The sequence below is a fragment of the Barbatula barbatula genome, assembly GCF_947034865.1.
Source record: "Barbatula barbatula genome assembly, chromosome: 8".
Classification (NCBI taxonomy): Eukaryota; Metazoa; Chordata; class Actinopteri; order Cypriniformes; family Nemacheilidae; genus Barbatula; species Barbatula barbatula.
Window position 1 is genome coordinate 24897127 of NC_136771.1, and position 10000 is coordinate 24907126.

At 43.0% G+C, this 10000-nt stretch overlaps 2 protein-coding genes across 5 annotated transcripts in view; one reads left to right on the forward strand and one right to left on the reverse strand.

The window, feature by feature from the left end:
* Positions 1-1326: 1326 nt before the first annotated feature.
* On the forward strand, positions 1327-3031 carry tmed1b (transmembrane p24 trafficking protein 1b). Its single transcript, XM_079461819.1, is given in 7 exon segments — positions 1327-1540; positions 1542-1607; positions 1609-1617; positions 2169-2266; positions 2392-2578; positions 2675-2869; positions 2871-3031. Coding segments are annotated over 7 exon segments (666 nt in total). The 5' UTR covers positions 1327-1453; the 3' UTR covers positions 2895-3031.
* An 801-nt stretch (positions 3032-3832) lies between these two features.
* The window catches only part of dnm2b (dynamin 2b), a 9838-nt gene continuing 3670 nt past the window's right edge, over positions 3833-10000 (reverse strand). Inside the window, exons 6-21 of one of the 4 annotated variants that reach the window (XM_079461692.1) lie at positions 9867-9965; positions 9597-9757; positions 9239-9381; positions 9016-9151; positions 8755-8822; positions 7881-8019; positions 7509-7595; positions 7369-7439; positions 7223-7274; positions 7020-7130; positions 6796-6905; positions 6352-6463; positions 6016-6180; positions 5445-5671; positions 5093-5353; positions 3833-4959 (exon numbers count right to left, since the gene is read on the reverse strand). In XM_079461692.1, the coding sequence (XP_079317818.1) occupies positions 4890-4959; positions 5093-5353; positions 5445-5671; positions 6016-6180; positions 6352-6463; positions 6796-6905; positions 7020-7130; positions 7223-7274; positions 7369-7439; positions 7509-7595; positions 7881-8019; positions 8755-8822; positions 9016-9151; positions 9239-9381; positions 9597-9757; positions 9867-9965 (2012 nt within the window). In that variant the 3' untranslated portion in view covers positions 3833-4889. The remainder of the gene's footprint in view (positions 4960-5092; positions 5354-5444; positions 5672-6015; positions 6181-6351; positions 6464-6795; positions 6906-7019; positions 7131-7222; positions 7275-7368; positions 7440-7508; positions 7596-7880; positions 8020-8754; positions 8823-9015; positions 9152-9238; positions 9382-9596; positions 9758-9866; positions 9966-10000) is intronic. The other 3 variants (XM_079461693.1, XR_013786984.1, XR_013786985.1) reach the window with 3 other exon arrangements.

Sequence of the window (10000 nt, forward strand, 5' to 3'; positions counted from 1 at the left end):
CAAACACACACACACGCACACACAACACACACACACACCACTCAAACACACTCAAACACACACACACACACACACACTCAAACTCAAAAATGAAGCTGACAGCACTCAAACTGACCCTGAATCAGCTCCAGCACACATCTGCTTTCTCATGGCTCTACAGCTTTGAATCAAACAGAGTCTTGCTCTGAGACTATCTGAATCTCTGGTTCTGTTCATTACACTGCAGAACTTCTGCATCCGATGAAGAAAGTGCTGCTGCTCTGCTGTGAAAAACATGAACTTTTATCCAAAGTGACTTACAGAAAGTTCAGGGAGCAATAAGCGATATGTCATTAAAGAGCAATAATACAATAGGTGCTAATACAAAGTTACTAGTTTCAACAAAAGCTAGAACAACACCTGTTGAGAGAAGAGAGAGAAGAGAGAGGTTTAGTGTGTCATCGTGGTCCAGATCCCTTGACGTTCTCATAACAAACAAGAATCACATCTGTGATCTTCTCCAGGACATCAAGGACATTAAATGCAGAGCAAATGGAAAGTTTTGCTCAAGTCTCATCTGTGTCTCAGATATTTCTCCAGAGTCTTCAATCAAGAGGCAATATTATTAAAGATCTCAATATGAACTTTAAATCCAGATTATTATTTTGCCTCTTCAATCTACATTCATTTACATCTCCAGACTCTTCATGCGTTTCAACAATTACACTCTCAGACGTTTCTGTTCTCAGGTGAACCGTTTGATACTTAAAGTGATCCTTCACCCATAAATGAACCTTCTGTCATCATTTACTCACGCTCCAGTCGTTCCAAATGTATATAAAAGTGTTTGTTCCGATGAAACACAGAGAAGATATTTGGAAGAATGACTTTAACCAAACAGTGACTATGGGAGTCAATGGGGCTCGAGATCTGTTTGGTTAAAATCATTCTTCCAAATCTCTTCTCTGTGTTTCATCAGAACACTTTTATACACATTTGCTGGCGCGAAATGGTGCATTTGGAGCAACTGGAAGGAGAGGAAATGATGACAGACGTTTCATTTTTGGGTGAAACTGTCCCTTTAAATGACACCTGAGCTATCCATGACGTCATAAAGGTGCTCAGTCTGGCTTGCCGATGCTGCTCTCTAGCGGTGACAGGTTGGAACGACACCGTGACCACTGAGCAAACGGATGTTACGAACCACGTGCTCAGAGGAAATGATTGCAATGGTACAGAACGCTGAGGGTTTAATCAACTGTAAAGAGATTAATGCGAAGATGAGGACTAAATATGTGCTTGACAAAACCCTCTGAGACTTGAACGCGTTTACACGCTGATTGGCTGCGGGGCGGACACTCGGTGCGCTCCTGATTGGTGGAAGAGTCGCGCTGCAGATGCGGAACTGACGCGTCGCTTTTAAACTGAGAACTTTCCTGCGGGACTCGACGCGTCAACAGCCTCAGCGCGGACGATGTGCGCGTCACTGCTCGCGTGTTTCGCGGCGTTTTTCACCGCCGTTCACGCGTTCAGTCCGAATATCGACAGCGAGTTCACGTTTGTTGTGCCCCGCGGGGCGCAGAGACTGTTTCTACCAGACCACCGTCACCAACGGCAGCATGGAGGTCCGAGTACCAGGTACTGATCGCAGACACACACCGACTGATCCCGGATACGTCTGCGAGACGTCTTAGAAAGAGCAGTTTTACATCCGTTCTAGATCACACATATAAACATGCATCTACAAACACAGACGATGCGATTGTTTGATTGTGAAATAACTGACTTTATTGACGTTTTAAAACAAACTAAAAACGAATAAAGAAATCTCAGCATTTCCACACAAGTTTGGCCCCTGCTGCTCAAAACATGAACTGCGATTCTTTTAACGTCACGCATTTGATACCCTTCTGTAGAGCAAACATGTGTGTCCTCATAGACATCTCCCAGACAAACACACAATAACACACTTTAAACTGAACGTGTGCTTGACAAACACTTTCAGATGATAAGATGTTGGGTTACATGTGAAGTGAAGTGGCTGTGATACGCTTGATTCTCATCGGGCCGTGACGTCCTGTCAAAGATCCGTGTGGTCACCCGTCTGAGGATCAGTTACAGCCCCTTGGAGGTTTTCTTAAATACGAGTTGTGAAAGTGATAACGCTTGATGTTTGTGTATTTGTGCAGGTGATTGCTGGAGCAGGTATGGACGTGGATTTCTCCATCATCTCACCTCAGAGGATTCAGATGGTCTCAGAGTTTCGCCGATCTGACGGCGTCCACATGTGAGTCCTTTCCAATCACGTTACGTGTCCTACACAGATCGCTCTACATGGAGCCTAATGCACTTTGTCCTGAGAACACGTCCTTGTCTCATTGGCTGTTGTTGACACGTGTTTGTCACGTCTAGGGTCGAGCCCACAGAAGAAGGCGACTACCAGATTTGCTTTGATAACACCTTCAGCAGGTTCTCAGAGAAGATGGTTTTCTTCGAGGTCATCCTGGACAATCCGACCAATGATGCTGGAGAGGATGATGAGTGGGCGGGGCTAGGAGAACCCGAGAGCCTGTTGGAATACAAGCTGGAGGACATACGAGTGAGTTCTCTGAGGGGAAAGTTGAAATGGTATAATATGCGTAGATTCCTACATTCTTTGTTCACCTTGTCTTGTTTTTCCTTTGCGGACCGGCAGGAGTCGATGGAGTCCGTTCACCGGCACTTGGAACGCAGTCGTCAGATGCAGACAGTCCTGCGGGCGTTCGAGGCACGTGACCGAAACCTGCTGGAGGACAACCTGTGGCGGGTCTCCTTCTGGTCCTGTGTCAACCTGATGGTCATGTTGGGCGTAGCGCTGACTCAGGTCTACACGGTCCGACGCCTGTTTGACAGACAAACGGAAAGTCCGCTCATGAAAATGTTCGGAGAGAGCTCAGTGCCTTCATTTGTTTTAATCGGACACCGTGTGGCTTGTTCTTCTGAGCGGACGATTTCATTGGACGACGCGCTTTAGCAGGATTCAAGTGAACTGTAGCGTTAAGATAAAAATAGACCTTGGAGTTTAAGCAAACAAAAAAGCAGAGGCGAGTGTGACTGAATTGGATTGAAGTCATGAAACCGTTTTGGTCGTGTCGTGTCTTTTAACTGAATATTTGTTCTGTTTTAGTTGCGAACATACGGAGAACACAAGGTTCTGCTGCATTGGGAGATTTGTAGTTCGTTGTTTGTCAGTTGAATGTGAGATGTTAAAATAACAAAGGGAGAATTCTGTACAGCTGTTTGCTTTTGTAAAGATTTTTACACAGTGAAACAAATTATATCGATCGTATATTTTTACTCGTCGTTGATGAATGTCGATAACATTCATTTCGCACCAGCAAATATAATTCTTTTTAAATATTCTCCATTGAATATTCTGTTAAGTACGTCACATTCAAATTCAGTTGGTCTATGAATAGGTTTTAATAAAGTGAATCCAAATGTAGCCTTGTTTTTTTTTTTTTAATGATGCATCTTATGAGTTTTTAATAGACACACATTTGATGACTGTTAGCTTTAGACGCTAGCATGGTGTAAATCGAGCTGTAAATACTATATCGTGTTGACATCAAGCTAACAGTCCAGCAGTGAGATTGAACATGTTTTCAGGTAAACGACTGCTGTGTCAGGTGCTTGTAGCTCTAATCTAAACATCCTCCAAACTACACCTGTTACAATATCAGATTTGACATTTTACGATATTTAGATTTATACAATTATCATGGCAAAAAACGACTGTGACAAAACATTGCGATATCTATTCTATTGAATAAACTAACGCTATCAGTCAAATTCATTTTTATTTGGTTTATTTCAGTTTTCTCTTTGTTTGTAATCATTGTGGCTCTTGAAATGTTAAACGGGTGTTTAAATGTCAACCATACGCTATCATATTTGTAGTATTTACACAATACCGATAATCACTGTTATTAATATCCCCTATTGAATTTCTCGAAAGCGATTTGAAATCTAAAAGCCTTAAACTTCAGTAATAAAGCATGTGAACTACTGTACACTAAATTATCATTCAAATATGCAGCGTCCTCAAACTGTAAGTACAAACATAATTAACCACACAATTTAATAAAAAACTCAAATACATCAACACATGTAGTGCTCATCAGTTAAAATTTGCGAAAAGTTATCCTCCAAGTTCTCTAATATTCTTACAATTCTTACCAACGTTACAATTTCAGGAAATAAATCACTTGTTACAAACATCATTAAAGTTTGTTCGCATGGCCTGCGAAACGTCAAAATGACAAAAGTCAAGCAATGAAAATAGAGAATAAAAAATGAATTACAATAAAGCTATTTAATTTTTTTAATATAACTTGAAAAAGAGGCAAAAATACTCTAAGCATTACATAAACAACAAATACATACATTAGAGTAGTATTTAATAATAGGGCTTAAGGCAAAATGGTGAATTAGTTGAGAATGTAACGTACTTCATGATATTGTCACGAGTTTTATAAACGTGAGACTTGAGATGTTAGTGTGTTACAGTAACCAAATTGAATATAGTGTGTATTTTCATCATATATAATGTTTAAAGTGTGTATATATAGAGAAATAATAAGAAATGGAGTGTCAGACAGAAGTATTAAAGATTCGTCATCACTGTTCAGTCAAGTTTAACACTGTTTTGTTCGGTCAGTCCAGGGCTGAATATGAAATAAATGGACTTAAATCAAGTTATTGATGTGCTTTCCACAACAGGTTACAATTTCTACATACACCTGTAAGTTGTTTAAAATATGAAAGATTGTAGTTAGTTAAAGAGGAGGCATTGGGATGCTGTAAACAATGATGTGTGCGTGCATGCGTTGCTCTTTGGTTTGAGTATGTGGAACGCTGACAGGGGGTCTTCAGTCCAGTAGAGATGGTTCTGATGGTCTGATTATAGTGGGTCTGTTGGGAGCTGCTGGTGGTCTTCTGCTAAACACACACACACACGATGAAGACACACTCAACATTCCTATTATGAGATTAATAGCTTGAAGACAATTAGTGTCAACTATAAATTTCACGTTGTTATTGTTTATTACATGTAAAAGCGTGTCAGTTGTACCTGGGTATTCCAGGAGGCAGAGCGGGGGGCACGCGGGCAGGCCGTGATGGAACCAGAGGGGGTGGAGCAAACGGCTCCAGCGTGCCATAAGCATTAGAGTTGACAGGGGGCGGTCCGGGCCGGGATGGCACAGGCGGAACCACAAATCCAAGGGTGGGGTTAGCAGGAGGCGGGGCAGGAGGACCAGGGGTGGGGCCTCGCACCGCAGGAGGTCGACCAGGAGGCAGAGCACTTACTGACGGCTTATGCTGAGGTGGAGGACTGAGAGAGAGAGAGAGAGAAAGATGAGCAACGGTAGCAACACCAAGGTGACGGGTTCGAATGCCAAGTATGTGGAGAGATGTACTGATACCTGGGGTCAGTCTGTATCCAAGTGTCGTCCACAGGGGGCGGTAAAGGTACAGACACCGTACTGGTGCTGATGTCACCGATGATGTGTAGAGACTCTTTGAGAGCGTGATACATACGCAACATCTCGTCCCTGTGCTGTGCCTGTTCTGCAGACTCCTCCATCAGACTATTCTGGTCTGCAGACGAGTACAGATACGCCAGCAGCTCCGAGTAAATGAACTCTTTCGCCTGACAAGACACAGAAAATATAACTCTTCTTCAAACATACAATACAGGGGTGCATAGCTAAATATGATCTGAGAAAAGTTTCCTGACAAAGTCTCTTTTCTTTTCAAATCTATTGAAAAAGATTTTTGGGCACTTGGATCAGTTTTGAGCAGCAGGTGAAGTCGTGTCAGCAAACTGCATCGATACGCTCTTTATGGCATAGCTATGCTTCCATCCAAATTTCATCCACAACTGTTCACATGTTATACCAAAATCCACCAAAAATAGAAGGATAGAAAGATTATGTCAATCCATCTCAAACACACGACAACGATGCAGGTGATAAGCCCCGCCCCCACACTCACGCTGTTGATCATGAGGTGCATGATGGTTTTGGGCATGAGGTCTCTGATGCTCTTGTTGACAATGCCGATGTAAGAATCCACCAGGTTGCGGATGGTCTCCACTTGCCTCTCCAGCTGAGGGTCCATGGAGATGGAGTCAGCCGGAACACTGTCCTCGCTCTCCGCCTGAGAACACGAGACAATGGTGAGACTCCAGAGAAACTTCATGATTTAGTTCAGGTATGGAACGAATAAGATTGGTGAATCGAGCTGATTCAGATTCAGGTGCTCGTCTGGTGTAGAGCTCTTAGATGAGAGGATTGCTCAAGTGTTTGCTTGTGGATCAGTGACAGGTACCTGATCCTTCTCAGGATAGACTCCCGCTCGCAGGAAAGAGGCTTTCCAACTGTCCACGTCCTCCTGAGAGTCGCAGGCTAGCTCAATCTGACGCAGATCTTTATACACGTTCCTAAACACAAACATATCGTAAACATACCATTAAGGACGTGACAATACAGACCGTTTAGCGAGCATTAAAAGAGATGTTCTCATATCTCTATTTCAAAATATTTTGGTGGTTTCTGAGATTATACCTTACTTATTTATTTTAATTAAATGAAATAACAAGTTGTATGTACCATGACAAACGTTACTGAAAAGTGTTACAGTTATTTAAATGTTTTAATCCATGCTACTTCATAATGAGAACCTAATGTTGTGTATTGTATCGAATCATAAACTGAACATATTATTGCACCCCTACAATAACTTAACATTAATAAAAGGCACAAACACACACACCTCTGCTCGGTGTTGAAGATGGCAAAGGTGGGTTTGGTGGACATGAACCCTTTCTCCACATCTCTGATCTTCAGATTATCCAGAGGGAGCATGAACTTCTTCTCTTTCTCCTGGAACACACACACAAAAAAACACTAAATGAAGTATTGAACACTCACAGTTTATCCAGAGCGCACGCGCACGCGCACGCGCACGCGCACACACACACACACACACACACACACCTCTTCATCTTTGTACCAGGACAAGGACTCTGCCGTCAGAATGAACCAATAGTCTTTTGAGCCGCCCTTCATGATGCTAATGTTGATCGTCAGCCAACCCCGTCTGATCACCTGAACGGAGGGGCGGGGATATGATAATGAGAAGAAGGAACAAACCAATCAGCACTCTGTGTTTGTCATGAAAAGCAGTATTTGTGTGTCACCTGGTTGGGGATCGCTCTCTTCTTAGCGACTGCTGTGCTTCTCTGCTGAGCGCTGAAACAGATCAACACAAAACACACACACATGCGTGTTCAACACAACTACACACACGGCAGAGGTCAGTGCGAGGAGGTCAAAGGTCACTCACTTAGCAAAGCCGATGAAGTCCTCGTGGTTTGTGTTGATGTACGAGAGCTCAATGTCTATCAGCAGCATCACCTATACAACACACGCAACATTAAATACACAACAGTGTCAGAAACAACACACACAGACACACACACACACCTGATCTTTGGTCTTGCTCTCTCTCTCTCGAATGTAGGTGGTGACGATTCTCTCCGTCTCTTCTCTTAATTGAGGATACGAGTTCAACTACAAAACACATAGACAACTGCAGCACAAATACACACAACACAAAGACAAGAGAACTACAGCAAACACACACACACACACACACATGCAAACAGAAAGAACAGCAGTACAACAACAAAAAACACACATACATGCACGCACACACACACACACACACACACACACACGTATACAAACAGAGGAAACGGCAGTACAAATTTACAACATGCGCAAGCACGCACAGACACACACACACACACACACAAGCGAGGGGTGAGTTTGTTAAAGATGGCGGGCGTGCGGTACCTTCCGTGTACACTGTCTGACTGTATTGATCAGCTCCTGAATCACCAGATCAATACATTTCAGACACGGCTCCTTCAGCTTTATCACCTGCTTTTTCACTATAGCCTCAAACGCCAGATCAGGTGTGAACAGACCCGTCCTGAGATCACACACACACGATACATATCATCAACACACAACAGAGAGCGAGAGATTGAAGACTAAAGACAACAGAGAAAATACAAACACAAAGAGGTCGAAAAAGACCGTGTGTTTGTGAGAGAGAGAGAGAGTTTCACACATTAAGCATTCTCGTCTTTCTATTCACTTATAGAGCCGCTTTGAGCGGATGGTGCTTTCCTGGACCTTGACAACAACTATAATCGTGATGACTATGAGGAGGCCTGGAAATCTCTCTTTGGATTGTTAGCTCATCTGCAATACGCCTCGGAGACGGCTGCTGTCATATATTATAGTCATCAAGAAGACGTCTGGAAGATGTTTAAGCTTCAGAGCCGTTTCCCAGGTCTTTAGCAGACGTCTTACAGACGAAACTGTGCTAGCTAGTCTTTTCTCCAACTGAAATCTGAAAACTTGTATGAGTTTTGGCCATTCATATACACAACAACAGTATTTTAGGGGGCCAGAAAAGACAAATTTAAAAAGCAAGTTTCGGGTTTTTGAAAACAATATTAAACGACACAGATTTGTGTAAAAGAGACATCGGCAGCTACTGACTTTTACTCATAATACAAAGTTTATAGTCATTTTCGCGGATCATTTTGACAATGCTAGCTGTAAGCAGACACATTCAAAATAACCAAGGAAAAATAAAGTAACATATTAAAACGATGTAGTATATGTTGTTGTGTTTGTGTGGATTGTGTGCTCTTACCTGACACCATGAATGTTCTTTATTGCATAACTGATCTCTCTCCTCAGGTCCTTCTCATCAAACTCCATCTGACACACATACACAAGTTTGTTTGATTGAATTCGTTTATTGTTTTCATCTCTTGACTCTAAACCTAACCCAAGACTTATTGATGAAACACAAAACAAGTACATGGATACAGACTGACCCCTTCGTGTTGTATTTTTCAAAGCTACTTACTAAGAATGACTGCCGTTTCCATAGCAACGTTCATGTAGTTACCTTGACAAGTTCAAAGGGAAAGCGTTCGTGAAAGATGCGGTTGATTCGAGCTCCGCCGGACAGTTCAAGAGTGTCCACCTGATCTCCAGAACCCTCGATCCGCTTCTCGAAGTCCACGCCGAACTGCTGAACCATCCTACACACAACACACGGTTAAATTGACAAAACCAAAGACAGCCATGACATGTCTTGGTGTAGCTGGCTAACGGGTGTGTGCTCTTACTGTAGTAGAGCTTTGGTCTTGCGCGTTGGATCATCAGGTTTATAGTTCTTGTACTCGTCCACTTCCTTCTCTAAAGACAGCAGCTGACTCTGTAGTTTACTGCGCAGCGCCGGCAGAGTGTCACGAATGTGATTCGTCAGTTGCTGAAACACAAAACACTTTCAGCAGGTAAGGTGTGTGTGTGTGTGTGTGTGTGTGTGTGTGTGTGTGTGTGTGTGTACCTGGTTGAGTGTCTTCTGCAGGTGTGTGTGTGTGTGTGTGTACCTGGTTGAGTGTCTTCTGCAGGTGTGTGTGTGTGTGTGTGTGTGTGTGTACCTGGTTGAGTGTCTTCTGCAGGTGTGTGTGTGTGTGTGTGTACCTGGTTGAGTGTTATCTGCAGGTAAGGTGTACCCATTCTCTCGGCCATGTGTCTGTACGCAGGATGAGAAAGAAAGAATTTCCTCTCTGCTGCCAGTGCGACACGAATATCTTTTCTCCCATCGATGTCCTTCTGACTGCGGTTCACCACACCAATATAACCTGAACACACCAACACATGTCAAACTCCACAAAAACTTGACCGTACACCTTCATTAGACAAGAAACTTCAGTGGACTCCTGAATAGAAACGATGTGTTTGTATCTGCACCTCTGCGCAGTGGCAGCAGTTTGTTTTCTAGGATGTCTCTGGCGTCTGTTCCTTCATCCATTAGATCCAGTTTGGTGATGACACCGATTGTGCGAAGACCTGCAAGGCAAAGATGAAACATCGACTCATTCATT